Genomic DNA, 16,532 nt, shown 5'->3' with positions numbered 1-16,532 from the left:
CTGTACTTTTCTTTATTGATTTTTTTCTTCCTGTCCGTGGATTTTTTTTGTCCAGATCGGCATACCCGTGCAATGTGTCCAATCTTTCCGCATTGCCTGCATGCTTTGTCCTTGAACAAGCAGTCCCTCTGGTCATGGGTGGATCTACCGCAGCGATAACATCTCTCGAAACCCTGTGTCATTTCATGGGTGCCGAAGTCCTGTGTCTTTTGCTGTATCTCTGCAGCTCCTCTTGCGGCTGCTTCGTATGATACAGCCATACTGAAAGCCTTGTCCAGTGTCAAATCTTTCTCAGAAAGCAGCCTTTTCAGTGTTCCTTCACTTAGGAGACCGCAGACGAATTTGTCTCGAAGAGAATCTACCAGTCCTGCCCCGAATTGGCAGTGCTTTGATAGCTTTCTTAATTCGGTGAGGTAATCAGCGTTACTTTCATTCTTGTGCTGATTCCTCTTAAGAATTTGAATCATTCCGCTATTAGCAGCGGTGTTGGGTTTAAGTGCTCCTGTAGGGTATCAACAATTTCCTTAAAATTCTTGTCCTTTGGTTTGGCTGGAGTGATTAAGTTTCGTAACAGCCCGTATGTCTTTGCGCCCATTAGATTTAGAAGTACTGACGCCTTTTTATCATTTTCTATTCCATTTGCTGTGCAATATACCTCCACTCTTTCCACATATGTGGTCCAATCCTCTATATCGTTATCAAAAGCATCAATATTGCCAGCCTTAGGCATCCTGGAAAAACAATGGCGCTTCCCGCGCTTTCCTTTCTTTCCTGCAGAAAAAATATGGCGCTCCCCGTGCTTTCCCGCCTCTGCTGCTGCTGACAACGCTGTTTTCTGCATTTTTTTTTTAATTTACAAGTGGAGACCCGTTCCCGCCGGACTCTCTGGGACTTTTCCCCCCTTCTGCTAGGTCCGAATGCCGACCTGCTTTGCAGCATCGGCCGTCTCCCGGGTGCTCCCCCCCGTCTGTTTCTGCTTGCCTCCGCCTTCGCTGCTTGGCCTCACTGCAGAGCCAGCCGATGGAGCCCCAGCCGGCTGCCCAGGAAGGATTATTGCAGTACCTGCCACCAGCTCGGCTAGCTGGTGAAACCACAGTTTTTTTTATTTTTCTTGCTTTTCTTCGACTTTGGACGTCTGAGGAATCGATGTCCTTGAGGTGCTGCCGAATTGCAGGTAAGTCCGTTTCCAATTCGTCGCCACTGTTGTATCTGTGTGTTAATAGAGACACTGAAGGCAGGAGTTAGTTTCACAGGTGTTTACTGAACAAAGTCTGGAGGTGAACTAACTGATACAACACAATATACAGGCTTATATAGCCCGAGTGGCCATTACCGGCATTACAGTACGCAGGGGGCTCTTAAAGGCACATACACTACAATGTGCAGTACAGTTCTTACCGGAAGCCATGTTGTGCTGTTGTATATATATGCTGTGTCTCAAGATATCCTTGTAAATCTTTTTTTTTATCTTCACCAGTGCCTCTACATCCTTTTCGTAATATGGTGTAAGATCTTAATGATCTTTGAGTTCTTGGACAAGACACCAATAGGCAGCAGCCAGTATGTTTGAGCAATAGATCAAGATTTATTAAGTTTACAGCGTAATATACTTAACATTAGGCGATAGTTTTAATGAGTAGCTCACAGCCCTTGGTCTCTGGAACCTCTTGAACACAGATGAAGTTGTCTTAAGTCTGTTCCTTTGTTCTCGCAGTACGTCTGTGTAAAGTTGTTCTTTAAGTATCGAGGTTTTAACCCTTTTCTTATCAAAAGTTGGTTTGGCCAGTGTCCATATATGGTCTTTAACAAAATCACCTTCTTTAATTGGTTCTAATGGTCAAAATACAATTGTCACTCAGACTAAGGGTAGCATCCCGCCTTTCCAGTATTTTTCCATCAACCCTATTCTGCTGTCTTGTTATCTTGTTTATAGTTTTTCACCCCATTGGAATTGACCATATCTGTTTCATTTCCTGCCTCCCTGATACAAGGTCTTTATACCAAGGGCCCATATCAGCACTGTTTCACTAGTCTTGAGGTATCCAGACTATCTCACTTTAATCGACCAGATAAATACCTTAACTTCCATGATCTCTCATTTTATGCCCTTATACAATTATCCTTTAATAATTGTTGCAATTAGTTTTGGTAAATGAATTCTAATTTCTACTTACCATCATAATATGATTTTTTTTTAGCAATTTAACCTTCACTCGCAGCCTGTGGCTGTTTTTTTATCAAAGCTTAGTCAAAACTGCTTTTGACTGTCCTTGCAGCTGCATTCTGAACAAGTCTTGGCTTTTTAGTTACCCAGCAGTAATTATGGGTAATATTATTTGGTCAATAGCTACACTTGAATTTATATGTATATAATTCTCATCTACTAAATATTGCTAAATATCAGCCTTTCATACAATGGAGACCAGAACTGTGCACAGCACTCTAGGTGTGAGCTACCCAAGGTTCTACACAAGTTTAACATAATGGCCTAGAAATTCACTGGCCTTAGCGCCGCTTTTGAGGCGCTAGAGGGCCTAGCGGCGAAGTTATGGCCAGTTTTGAAATTGACAGGGGCCCTAAATCGGCGTTAGGCCGGTAGCGCTGCGCCGGCACCGATGACGTCATCGGTGTGCGCAGCGTCCCGGTTGCCATGGTAACCCGCCCGAACTCGGAAATTGAGTTGCGGCCGCCTCGCCCGTGGCAGCCGCAAGCAACGTTCTGGCAGAGGTGCCTTACAGAACGTTGCGCCGGGGCATTAAAGGCCCCGCGGCGGCCGGCCGCTTTCCCGCCGCCCGCCTGGCCGCAGCTCCCTCCCCGGACTTCCCCCCCCCCCCGGAACAGAAGCAAGCCCGGCACTTGTCCGAGGTGCCGAGCTCATTTTTAAAAAGGTTATCGCGGGCCGCGGCCGGGTGCAGGCAGCTCCTCCTTAAGGGAAGGAGGAGGCCTGCACTTCCCGAACCTGCCGCACCGCAGCGGGCGCCGCAGCGCCGGAATAGCGCCGAAATTCAGCGCATAGCGCCAGTTTTCAGGCGCTAACAGCTTTCAGCAGCGCCGGCAGCCGTTTGGGCGCAGAAGTAGTGAATTTTTGGCCCGCCCAGCGCGACTTAGCTCCGGCACTAACTTCCGGCGCTAAAGCCGTCGCTGCGCCAAAACCCAATTTCTAGGCCAATATCTCTGCTTTTCAATTCTGTAACTAAACCCCAGTGTTTGGTTTACTTTTCAATGGCCTTATTGACCTGCATGATTTGTGTACCTCTACCCCCAGATCCCTCTGTTCCTCCACCCCATTTAGACTCTTAGGCCTAGAAATTCAGTGGGCTGCGCCACCCGTTAGCGCCTTAAGAGGGCGCTAAGTGGGTCGGAAGCCACTGGCCACGCCTCCCGCTAAGTTTAGCGGAACGTTAATGGCGGTGCTAGCCGTTAGCGCTGCGCCACTACCGATGACGTCATCGGTGTGTGCAGCGCCCCGCTACCGCCCCAATCGCGATATTTAGTTGCGCCCCCTGCTTTAATGCCGGACGCTATTTGTGACTGGTTCAGGGGGCCTACCTGCGGCGGTAGAGGCGCTAATTAAAGGAGAGGTGCGGGGTGGCCATTTTTTTTGCTGGCCACCTGCCAGCACCTCTCCGTGCTGCCGTCCCCGGCCTCCTGAGCGCCCCCCCCCCCCCCGCGGAGTGCCGACTGCATTCCAAGAACCCGGCACTTCTCCTCGGTGCCGGGCTCTTTTGCCGACACTCGTGATCCTCGATCGCGCTGCAGAAGGCCCCTCCCCTTTAAGAAGGGGAGGAAGGCCTGCAGCACCGCAGCGCGCCGTGCCGCAGCGTGTGGTGCTGCGGCACGTTGCGCCGCGATCTTCAGCTGCAGCGCCCCAAGAGGAATGCGGGGCGCCTCGAGTAGCACCGCACTTCCCTCTGGGGCGTGCAAAGTGAATTTCTGGCAGGCGGCCGCGACTACTTCCGGGGCGCTACTTTTAGCGCCCTGGCGAGGCTGGCGCCCCAAACGGGGTGCTACTGAATTTCTAGACCTTATATTCCAGGGAATATGTGACCACCTTATTCCTCCTACCAAAATACATCACCTCACACTTACCTATATTGAAATGCACTTGTAAATTGCACACCCATTCTGCAAGTTTATTAAAGTCTTCCTGTATTTTGTTGCAGTCATGCTCAGTATTAACCACACCCCCTAATTTAGTGTTGTCCGCAATGTCATAAAAACAATTCCCCCTATAAACGTACAGTTCCCTTTTCAGTTACAAGGATGTTTGAAGAAGCGAGTGGCTTATGTGATGATCTCGGGACCAAACTTTCACAACTGATGAACAGTAAGTGTGAGATAACGATCAGAGTGTGAGATAACGATCAGAGTGTGAGATAACGATCAGAGTGTGAGATAACGATCAGAGTGTGAGATAACGATCAGAGTGTGAGATAACGATCAGGTCCTTCTCTTCAGAGACGTGGGGTAGACTGTGAGCTGGACACCCACTGCTCAGTCTGTTCCAGAGAATGCTGGTTTCTGCAAGGTGAACTAAAAGGGGAGAAAATGGGGAAATGCAGGAGGATCCAGGCTCCCAGGCTAACCTGATAGCAAAATACTGCGGATGCTGGAAATCCGAAATAACAACAGGAAACGCTGGAAAAACTCAGCAGGCCAGGCAGCATCGGTGGAGAGAGAAACTGAGTTAACGTTTCAGGTCGATGACCTTTCATCAAATCCCATCAAAGAGAAGAGCAGAACTTCTTCAAGGTGGGCTCTCTACAGCCCTCTGGACTCAACATAGAGTTCAACAATTTCAGTTCATAACCTCGGCCCCTGTCACATTTATATATTTCCTTCTTTTTTTATCCACACTTTTTGTTTTTTCTTCCCTCCCTTCAGCGGTCCTTCATTCCACCAGCGCAATTCACACCCCATCTAGAGCCATCCTTTGTCCCTTAACCTGTCCCATTACCACCTCCTCTTGCCTTGAACATCTCTCAATGTCTCTCAATGTCTCTCCTGCTTTCTATCCTATCTCTGACCTTCCCTTTTGTTCTTTCACCCCCTCCCCCTTTTCCCAGCCCCCAAACTCGCTTTCCATTTCCTGCTTTTTTTTCCAGTTCTGACGAAGGGTCTTCGACCTGAAACGTTAACTCTGTTTCTCTCTCCACCAATGCTGCCTGACCTGCTGAGTGTGATCAAATATTCCATTCACCACTGCCTGTGACTGAGATCGGTTTCAGCGTCATTTCCCTTCCCCCAGACCTCATTGTATTGTGTACTGGAATGTGCTGTATTGTATACTGGAATGTGCTGGAATGTGCTGTGTGTAGGGCTCCGCCCATACCTGGCCCTGTTTGTAAGCTAGCTTCAGTCTGGCCTCAGCCTCCAGAAGGAAGACATCTCTCTCTCTTACATGTTACTTTCTAAGTTAATAAAAGCCTTGTTTTTGTTCTGCTAACTTCGAGCCTCGGAATTATTGAGGCACATCAATTTTATTAACTTATTTTTCAACACTATGGATCAACTCCTGAAACCCGAACGTTTGGATTTGGATCAACATGCTCCGGACGCATCAGCACGCTTCGGACACTGGTTTGAGTGTATGGAATTCTTCCTGGACAATTCCGCAGCCGTCAAAGACGCTACAGACGCTGCGAGGATGAGACTCGGAATTCTGCGGAATTGGGTAAGCCACCGGGTTTACCCCCTCATCCAAGACGCCGAGACGTACCTGGCCGCCTGCGACATCTTAAAGACGCATTACCAGCAGCCTACAAATGAGGTGAATGCTAGGCACCTGCTCGCTACCCGCGCACAGCGACCTGGGGAATCGGTGGAGGAGTTCCTAAGCACCCTGAAAATGCTTGGCAAAGACTGCAAGTGCCGAGATGTAAAAGCCGCAGTGTACACTGACGAGCTTGTTCGCGATGCCTTCATCACAGGCCTCAGCTCCACTTACATCCGGCAAAGACTGCTGGAAAAAACGGGGTTGGACCTGAAACAGGCTGCGGACACCGCGCGATCCCTGGATGTGGCCCAGAGAAACTCGGACGCCTACTCTTCAGCCCGCGCCGTCCACGCCGCCACGTGTGCACCGAGGGCACCGCCATCTTGGAAGGCATCTTCCCCGCCCGACAGCCCAACACCGGCTGGGCCCCGCTCTCCCCCCAGAAGCCCTACGACAGCCGCGACGCGTCAGGGACCCAACTGCTACTTCTGCGGGCAGCCAAAGCACACCAGAAACCTGTGCCCGGCGAAAGGCACCACCTGCTTTAAGTGCGGTAAGAAGGGGCACTTCGGGAAGGTGTGCAGAGGGAACCCCGCCGGAAAACCAACCGCCGGAAAACCCGCCACCGCCGCATGTGCGCCGTGGGAGCGGCCATCTTGGGCGCCATCTTGCCCGACCTCGTGGGGTCCGCCATCTTGTGAGCAGACAGCGTGGACGCCATCTTGTCTCGATCATGGCCCTACAGTGGCATCGGTCACAGTGGACCAGACCAGGCCGCACCCGCTATCCAGATCAATGGTGGACATCGAGGTAAACGGGTGCCGGGTTAAATGCTTAATTGACAGTGGAAGCACGGAGAGCTTTATCCACCCAGAACTGGCACAACAACTCTCCCTAAAGGTGGTCCCTACTCAGGGTACCATCTCTATGGCTGATAAAACCCAGACATCGACCATTCTGGGTTACTGCACGGTACAATTGTGCGTTAACGGAACTGTATATGATAATTTTAAAGTATTAATCATGAAGAACCTATGTGCGAGCGTGACCTTGGGCCTGGATTTCCAGTGCAACCACCAAAGCATCACGCTCAAGTACGGTGGGTCCCAGCCGCCCCTCACAGTGTGCGGTCTGGCTACCCTGAAGGTAAAGCCGCCTTCGCTATTCGCGAACCTTACCCCTAACTGCCGGCCAATAGCGACCAAAAGCAGGAGGTACAGCTGGGAGGACAGGCGGTTTATCGTGACCGAGGTAGACAGGCTCCTGAAAGAGCGCATTATTGAACGCAGCAACAGCCCGTGGCGCGCCCAAGTGGTAGTGGTAAGGGGTAGCGAGAAGAAACGGATGGTGATCGACTATAGTCAAACGATCAACAGGTACACCCTACTAGACGCCTACCCGCTACCCCGCATATCAGAAATGGTGAACCAAATCGCCCAATACCGGGTGTTCTCCACCATCGACCTCAAGTCAGCGTACCACCAGCTCCCTATCAGACCAGAGGACCGCCCGTACACCGCCTTCGAGGCGAACGGACGCCTCTACCAATTCCTCAGAGTCCCCTTTGGGGTGACGAATGGGGTCTCGGTCTTCCAGAGGGAGATGGACCGCATGGTCGATGACCACCACTTGCAGGCAACCTTCCCCTACCTCGACAACGTCACCATCTGCGGTCACAACCAGCAGGATCACGACACGAACCTCGAGAGGTTCCTGAAAACCGCACAAAAACTCAACCTCACCTACAACGAGGACAAGTGCGTTTACAACACCACGCGCCTCTGCATACTAGGCAGCGTGGTGGAGAATGGGGAAATCGGGCCAGACCCCGACCGATTGCGCCCCCTACGGGAGCTGCCCCTGCCCAACACTCCCAAAGCCCTGAAAAGGTGCCTGGGGTTATTTTCTTATTATTCCCAATGGGTCCCCAACTACTCCGACAAAGCCCGCCCCCTCTTGAAAGCATCCTCTTTCCCGCTCTCTGCTGAGGCCCACGCCGCCTTCAAAAGCATTAAGCAGGATATTGAGCGGGCCACGCTACAGGCAGTGGACGAGAACACTCCATTTCAAGTGGAAAGTGATGCGTCTGACTTCGCCTTGGCGGCCACCCTCAACCAGGCGGGACGGCCCGTAGCTTTCTTCTCGAGGACCCTCCAAGGGCCCGAGATCAGACACTCTTCCGTGGAAAAGGAGGCCCAAGCCATCGTGGAGGCAGTGCGCCACTGGCGCCACTACCTAGCCGGCAAACGCTTCACCCTACTTACCGACCAGCGGTCGGTAGCGTTTATGTTCAATAATAAACAGAGGGGGAAGATTAAAAATGAAAAGATTCTTAGGTGGCGGATCGAGCTCTCCACCTTCGAGTACGACATCATTTACCGGCCAGGGGCCCTTAACGAATCCCCTGACACCCTCTCACGAGGGATGTGTGCCAGCGCCACCGGGGATCGGCTACAGACCCTCCACAATGACCTCTGCCACCCAGGGGTCACGCGGCTGTTCCACTTCATAAAGTCCCGTAACTTACCCTACTCGATTGAGGAAGTTCGGTCCCTGACCAGGAACTGCCGCACTTGCGCTGAGTGCAAGCCTCGGTTCTACTGCCCAGATAGAGCCCACTTAATCAAAGCTACACGGCCCTTTGAGCGGCTCAGCTTAGATTTCAAGGGCCCCCTCCCGTCCGTCGACCGCAATGTTTACTTCCTGAACATTGTGGACGAATACTCCCGGTTCCCATTCGCCTTCCCCTGCCCAGACATGACCAGCGCCACGGTCATTAAATGCCTCAACAGCCTGTTCTGCCTGTTCGGTATGCCGAGCTACATCCATACGGATAGGGGGGCGTCCTTCATGAGTGAAGAGCTACGCCAGTACATGCTGTCCAAGGGGATCACCACGAGCCGTACCACCAGCTACAACCCCCAGGGTAACGGCCAAGTGGAGCGAGAGAACGGGACAGTATGGAAAGCAGTCACTCTAGCTCTAAGGACCAAGGGCCTCCCTATCTCCCGCTGGCAGGAAGTCCTCTCGGATGTGCTCCATTCGATACGGTCGCTATTGTGTACGGCCACTAATACCACGCCTCATGAACGAATGTTTGTCTTTCCCCGGAAATCCACCTCAGGCGTATCCATGCCGTCATGGCTCTCCACCCCAGGTCCGGTACTCGTGCGAAGGCATGTGAGGGGCCACAAGACGGACCCTCTCGTGGAGCCAGTACACCTACTCCACGCCAACCCCCAATACGCATATGTCCGGCACGCCGACGGAAGGGAGGACACCGTGTCCATAAAAGACGTCGCCCCAGCCGGCATCGACAACAACCACGGCAATAGCGGCAACGACGATCACAGCAACTCTTACCCACCCACTACTCTTTCATCACCCCCAGAAGAACACCGACCAACGGCACCCCCACCAACTACCCCTCCAACGACCCTGGCGGCACCCCCGGCAGAGACCCAGGAGGCTACCGGGGACACCCAGCCGACACCCGCGGCACCGCAACAGCCACGTCGGTCGCAGAGGACTATCAAACCCCCGAACAGACTAAATCTATAGAAGGGGTGAATGTGATGAAATATTCCATTCACCACTGCCTGTGACTGAGATCGGTTTCAGTGTCATTTCCCTTCCCCCAGACCTCATTGTATTGTGTACTGGAATGTGCTGTATTGTATACTGGAATGTGCTGGAATGTGCTGTGTGTAGGGCTCCGCCCATACCTTGCCCCGTTTGTAAGCTAGCTACAGTCTGGCCTCAGTCTCCAGAAGGAAGACATCTCTCTCTCTTACGTGTTACTTTCTAAGTTAATAAAAGCCTTGTTTTTGTTCTGCTAACTTCGAGTCTCGGAATTATTGAGGCACATCACTGAGTATTTCCAGTGTTTCCTGTTGTTAACCCAGGCTAACCTGTTGCAGCAGACGCAGCTTCTCGAACCTTCTCCAGGATAAAGTCAGGAGAAAGGATAGAAGGAGAAAGAAAGAACTTGTATTTCTATGTCACTTTTCAGGATGTCCCAAAGCGCCTCACAGCCAGTGAAGCACTTTCGAAGTGTAGGCACCGTTGCAATGTTGGAAACGCTGCAGCCAATTTGCCCACAGCAAGGAGAGATGATGCAGTGCCCTGATCAGACCGCACCTTGAGCACGGTGTTCAGTTCTGGGGAAACAGTTACGTTCTGGAGGCAGTGCAGAGATGACTCAAGAGGCTGACCCCTGGTGTCAAATGTTTAGTTACAAGAAGAAACTCCACCTTCACAAGAGGTGACTGAAAAGCGACTTTGAAGATGTATAGTGAACCCCCGATGTTAACTCGGGGCGTGTGCCTACACTTCAACTGTAATCACACTTCAAAGAGCCGTTGTCTGTGAAGCACTTTGAGATCATGAGAAGTGTTGCATAAACTTGGCTTGTATTCCCTTGAGTATAGGAGACTGAGAGGTAATCTGATTAAGGTGATTAAAATATTGAAAATATTCGATAGGGCAGATGCGGGTTCCTCTCTAGTGGAGGAATCAAGAACGAGGGGGCATAATCTTAAAATTGAGGAGTGAAATCAGGAAGCACTTTTTCACACAAAGGGTAGTGGAAATCTGGAGTTGCCCCTCCCAAGTGTCTGCGATTGCTGGGGTTTAATTGGAGCTTTGCAGACTGCGAGCGATAGATTTTTGTTGGGTAAGGGTATCGAGGGATATGGATCAAAGGCGGGTGAATGGACTGTCGTATGAGAAGAGATTGAATAAACTAGGCCTGTATTCTCTTGAATTCAGAAGAATGAGAGGGGATCTCATTGAAGCATACAAAATTATTACAGGGCTTGATAGGGTGGATGCTGGGAGAATGTTTCCCTTGGCTGGGGAGTCTAGAACCAGGGGCCACAGCCTCAGGATAAAGGGTAGGCCATTCAGGGCTGAGATGAGAAGAAATGTCTTCACACAGAGGGCGGTGAATCTTTGGAATTCTCTACCCCAGAGGGCTGTGGAGGCTCAGTCATTGGGTATTTTCAAAACAGAAGTCGATAGATTTCTGACTAGTAAGGGCATCAAGGGATGTGGCGATAGGGCCGGTGAATGGAGTTGAGGCAGAAGATCAGCCATGATCTCATTGAATGGCGGAGCAGGCTCGAAGGGCCGAATGGCCTCCTCCTGTCCCTATATTCCTATTGTGTTTGGTGGTCCTAGCTTAGATGAATTATGAACCAACAATCTCAACGTACCCATACAGGTTCCTGCAAATGAAATACAATTGGAGCAACATGTAAACTAGTGTAAAGTTCAGGGGAAAATGGCTCCTTCCTACCAATCCAATGTACCTGCAGAGCAACATATTTTAGAAACATAGTGAAAACAAAAAACATGTTTTTTGAGCACGAGAGCTAAATATTTACTTTAATTTCAGTGGCACAGATGTTCACCGAAATACGAAATACTCTGGCTGTTGTCAAAATGGACATTCTGCATGTGGAGAGTAAGAGTAAGTTGTATAAATAATCAAATATATAACAAACGATAAATAGTATATAACAATAACTTGTATTTATACAGCGCCTTTAATTTAGTAATTTAGTTTCAGCAGCAAATGACATGAGGCAGGGGCGGGGACCGGCGATGGTGCGCAGCTGGAAGTAGGTGGTCTTAGTGATGGCGAGGATGTGGAGTCAGAAGCTCAGCTCAAGGTCAAATAGGTCTCAAAGGTTGCTCGGGAGATGGATGGCATTGGTAGCCAGGGAACGGAGTTTATGGCGGGGCCCGCAAACAATGTTTTGGGTCTTCCCAATACTCAACTGGAGAAAATTTCTGCTCATCCAATGCTGGATGTCGGACAAACAGTGTGACAATCAGAGGCAGTGGAGGGGTTGAGAGAGGTGGTGGTGAGGTAGAGCTGGGTGTCGTCAGCGTACATGTGGAACCTGACATATTTTCAGATGATGTTGCCGAGGGGCAGCGTGTAGATGAGAAACAGGAGGAGGCCGAGGATTGCAATCAACAAATTGTATATAGCGATCTGCGAATGGTATATCACAATCAATAAATAGTATATAACACTGCTAACTCGTGTCACAGATGGTCAAAAACTGCAGGGGCCCGTGTAAATAATACATTTGTTTTCCATTCAGTTGCACAGATGGTGAACGAAATGAGAAAATTGCAGGCTGGGTTCAGAATGGAACTTTCGCAGATGAAGAACAACAGTAAGTGTTGATATTAATGAGAAGCGTGTTCACCTCCAGGCCTCAAATAGCTCGCCCCACATCTTCAGAGGGTCAGCTGCTGCTCTAGAGAGCCCTCCTGAGATAACAGCATTACTTGGCTCTAGGGCATCATTGGATCGGACTATGGAACATGGCCTTCACTCACTGAGGGTATTTTTACACATTCAGACTCCCGCTGTGAAATTCACATGTGAAGAGCACGTAACGAGTGTCTGGAGTCAGGCTCGAACTCCTAATAGGCACTCCCAACGGACACTAGTCCAAGACCTTCAGTACACACAGCGGATATCAGGTGTGAGTGCAATACTAGGGTACTGGGGTATTGCGTATATGGGGTGTGGGTACAGGATTGGTGTATTGTGTATATGGGTGACTGTACAAGATTGGGGTACTGTGTATATGGGGTGTGGGTACAGGATTTGAGTACTGTGTATATGGGTGTGTGTACAGGATTGAGGTGCTGTGTATATGGGCTGTGGTTACAGGATTGGGGTACTGTGTATATGGGCTGTGTACAGGATTGGGGTACTGTGTATATGGGCTGGGTACAGGATTGGGGTACTGTGTATATGGGCTGTGAGTACAGGATTGGGGTACTGTGTATATGGGCTGTGGGTACAGGATTAGGGTACTGTGTATATGGGGTGTGGGTACAGGATTGGTGTATTGTGTATATGGGCGACTGTACAAGATTGGGGTACTGTGCATATGGGGTGTGGGTACAAGATTTGAGTACTGTGTATATGGGTGTGTGTACAGGATTGGGGTACTGTGTATATGGGCTGTGTGTACAGGATTGGGGTACTGTGTATATGGGTGTGTGTACAGGATTGGGGTACTGTGTATATGGGTGTGTGTACAGGATTGGGGTACTGTGTATATGGGGTGTGGGTACAGGATTGGGGTACTGTGTATATGGGCTGTGGGCATAGAATTGGGGTACTGTGTATATGGGTGTGTGTACAGGATTGGGGTACTGTGTATATGGGTGTGTGTACAGGATTGGGGTACTGTGTATATGGGGTGTGGGTACAGGATTGGGGTACTGTGTATATGGGCTGTGGGCATAGGATTGGGGTATTGTGTATATGGGCTGTGTGTATAGGATTGGGGTACTGTGTATATGGGGTGTGGGTACAGGATTGGGGTACTGTGTATATGGGTGTGTGTACAGGATTTGGGTACTGTGTATATGGGCTGTGTGTATAGGATTGGGGTACTGTGTATATGGGGTGTGGGTACAGGATTTGGGTACTGTGTATATGGGCTGTGTGTACAGGATTGGGGTACTGTGTATATGGGTGTGTGTACAGGATTTGGGTACTGTGTATATGGGCTGTGTGTACAGGATTGGGGTACTGTGTATATGGGGTGTGGGTACAGGATTGGGGTACTGTGTATATGGGCTGTGGGCATAGGATTGGGGTATTGTGTATATGGGCTGTGTGTATAGGATAGGCACACCAATGTCAGTGTTCTCGCTCAGGCCAACATTTCCAGCATCGAAGCTTTGACCACGCTCGATCAGCTCTGATGGATGGGCCACATCGTCCGCATGCCCGATACAAGACTCCTAAAACAAGCGCTCTACTCGGAGTTCCGACATAGTAAGAGAGCCCCAGGTGGGCAGAGAAAATGCTTCAAGGACACCCTCAAAGCCTTCTTGAAAAAGTGTAACATCCCCACTGACATCTGGGAACCCCCGGCCCAAGACCGCACAAAGTGGAGGAAATGCCTCCGGGAAGGAGCCGAACACCTCGAATCTCTTCGCCGGAAGCAAGCGGATGCCAAGCGCAAGCAGCGGAAGGAGCGCCCGTCAACCCAAGCACCCCACCCGCCCGCCCCTTTAACCACAGTCTGCCTCACCTGTGACAGAGACTGTAGGTCCCGCATTGGACTCATCAGTCACCTGAGAACTCATTTTTAATGTGGAAGCAAGTCATCCGCGGTTCCGAGGGCCTGCCTAAGAAGAAGGAGAAGTACAGGATTGGGGTACTGTGTATATGGGCTGTGGGTACAGGATTGGGGTCCTGTGTATATGGGCTGTGGGTACAGGATTGGGGTCCTGTGTATATGGGCTGTGGGTACAGGATTGGGGTACTGTGTATATGGGCTGTGAGTACAGGATTGGGGTACTGTGTATATGGGCTGTGGGTGCAGGATTGGGGTACTGTGTATATGGGCTGTGGGTACAGGATTGGGGTACTGTGTATATGGGCTGGGTACAGGATTTGGGTCCTGTGTATATGGGCTGTGGGTACAAGATTGGGGTACTGTGTATATGGGCTGTGGGTACAGGATTGGGGTACTGTGTATATGGGCTGTGAGTACAGGATTGGGGTACTGTGTATATGGGCTGTGGGTACAGGATTGGGGTACTGTGCACATGGGCTGTGAGTACAGGATTGGGGTACTGTGTATATGGGCTGTGGGTACAGGATTGGGGTACTGTGTATAGGGGCTGTGGGCACAGGATTGGGGTACTGTGTATATGGGCTGGGTACAGGATTGGGGTACTGTGTATATGGGGTGTGTGTACAGGATTGGGGTACTGTGTATATGGGCTGTGTACAGGATTGGGGTACTGTGTATATGGGCTGGGTACAGGATTGGGGTCCTGTGTATATGGGTTGTGGGTACAGGATTGGGGTACTGTGTATATTGGCTGTGTACAGGATTGTGGTACTGTGTATATGGGTTGGATACAGGATTGGGGTACTGTGTATATGGGCTGTGGTTACAGGATTGGGGTATTGTGTATATGGGCTGTGTACAGGATTGGGGTACTGTGTATATGGGCTGTGTACAGGATTGGGGTACTGTGTATATGGGTTGTGAGTACAGGATTGGGGTACTGTGTATATGGGCTGTGGGTACAGGATTAAGGTACTGTGTATATGGGCTGTGTACAGGATTGGGGTACTGTGTATATGGGCTGGGTACAGGATTGGGGTACTGTGTATATGGGCTGTGTAGAGGATTGGGGTACTGTGTATATGGGCTGTGGGTACAGGATTGGGGTACTGTGTATAGGGGCTGTGGGTACAGGATTCTCAGTCCAGTTTGCCGAACACTGTTTCTGCCTTCAGATATTACTATTGCCCTCATGTCCCACACTGAACATCCCCCTGGTGTTGGCCCTTCATGCAATGTATCAGGCACAGTTGGTCAATGTAGATTGAGCCAGAATTAACTGAATCCAGACTGACGACATGGTTCTCAGCCCAGGGTCTTACTGACTTTCTTTAGGAGTTGATTACAAACTGGTGGCCTCCTTTCCCGTTTTTATGAACGAATGAATGTGACCCTGATCGTTATCGAGGTGTCTGCAAGGTTGTTCATCTGCAGGTATTGGTGGACCTGGTGAAATAATCCATCGCCAGTAATCACCATCTACGATGTGGTGCCATAAACCTGTCGCACAGGGAAAGACTGCTGTTCCCCACTGTTCTATAATAGCATCATATCAGCCTGTGCTGGGGATTTGTGGAGACCCATTGCTGTCGGGACCGCACTTTGCCAGCAGTGAGTTGAATTGTTGTTTCCATTGCAGCCATCCAGATATTCAGTGAAATACGCAAGACGAAGACTCACTTTCAGGTGAAGAATAATAGTAAGTGCGCAGTTTCTCTCGGGAAGTTCTTCATCAGCCAAGGGCTCCCGGTATATTCTGGAAGGTCAGGTTCCGCAGGAAACAATCTAACCTAAAACTGTACATTGGACTGGTCAACATGTATCATTATGAACCGATTCATTCTGATGGTTGGTAGTTTTTATCACAGGGATTCTTCATCACCCAGTTCGGGCTTCCGTGATATGATCTTTCCACCCTTTGCTGCCAAGGGTGAAGGATAATCAAAAGCAGTTTATTGCCAATCAGCTCCTTTACTTTGGAATGAAGTACTGGAGAGAATGGTGCTGCCCTCACAACAAAGGTATTCTTATTAAAACGTATAAGATACTGAGGGGGCTCGGAAAGGTAGATGCAGAGAGGATGTTTCCCCTCGTGGGGAAATCTAGAACTCGGGGGGCACAGTTTCAGAATAAAGGGTCACCGCTTTTAGAACTGAGATGAGGGGGAATTTCTTCTCTGAGAGGGTCATAAATCTGTGGAATTCTCTGCCCCAGAGAGCCGTGGAGGCTGGGTCATTAAATACATTTAAGGTGGAGATAGACAGATTTTTGCAAGATAAGGGAGTGAAGGGTTATGGGGAGCGGGCGGGGAAGTGGCTTTGAGCCCGAGATCAGCCATGATCTTATTGAATGGCGGAGCAGGCTCGAGGGGCCAAGTGGCCTATTCCTGCTCTTATTTCTTATGTTCTTATGCTCTCATGTATTGTTAGAACTAAAGAATGCACATGACTACCTCATCCTCATCTTTGGATTTTGAGGATTGACTCCTCTCTGAATCAACCCATAAACGTCACACTCTAGCTGGTCCTTTTACAAGCCGTGCCATCTGGTTTAACACTGTCGATGCTTGCCCTGTCCATATATACAACATCTACTGCACTACCTTGATGACAGGGAAGGTTGATCAAGGTAGTGCAGTAGATGTTGTATATATGGACTTTTGGAAGGCATCCGACAAAGTAACCACATGA

The 16,532-nt window shown here is 50.0% G+C and overlaps 1 protein-coding gene across 1 annotated transcript in view; it reads left to right on the top strand.

Annotated features, from left to right (window-relative positions):
• Nucleotides 1-16,318, top strand: part of LOC147097562 (uncharacterized) — a 62,019-nt gene extending 45,701 nt beyond the window's left edge. Inside the window, exons 7-11 of the mRNA XM_085971404.1 lie at nt 4,256-4,327; nt 11,115-11,189; nt 11,833-11,907; nt 15,482-15,541; nt 16,272-16,318. Of these exons, the coding sequence (XP_085827530.1) occupies nt 4,256-4,327; nt 11,115-11,189; nt 11,833-11,907; nt 15,482-15,541; nt 16,272-16,318 (329 nt within the window). The remainder of the gene's footprint in view (nt 1-4,255; nt 4,328-11,114; nt 11,190-11,832; nt 11,908-15,481; nt 15,542-16,271) is intronic.
• Nucleotides 16,319-16,532: the final 214 nt, after the last annotated feature.

This window comes from Somniosus microcephalus, chromosome 31, assembly GCF_052327205.1.
Source record: "Somniosus microcephalus isolate GS21.2 chromosome 31, FLI_Smic_1.0, whole genome shotgun sequence".
Lineage (NCBI taxonomy): Eukaryota > Metazoa > Chordata > Chondrichthyes > Squaliformes > Somniosidae > Somniosus > Somniosus microcephalus.
Note: the sequence above shows the minus strand (reverse complement) of the source record. Positions and strands in the feature narration are given on the sequence as shown.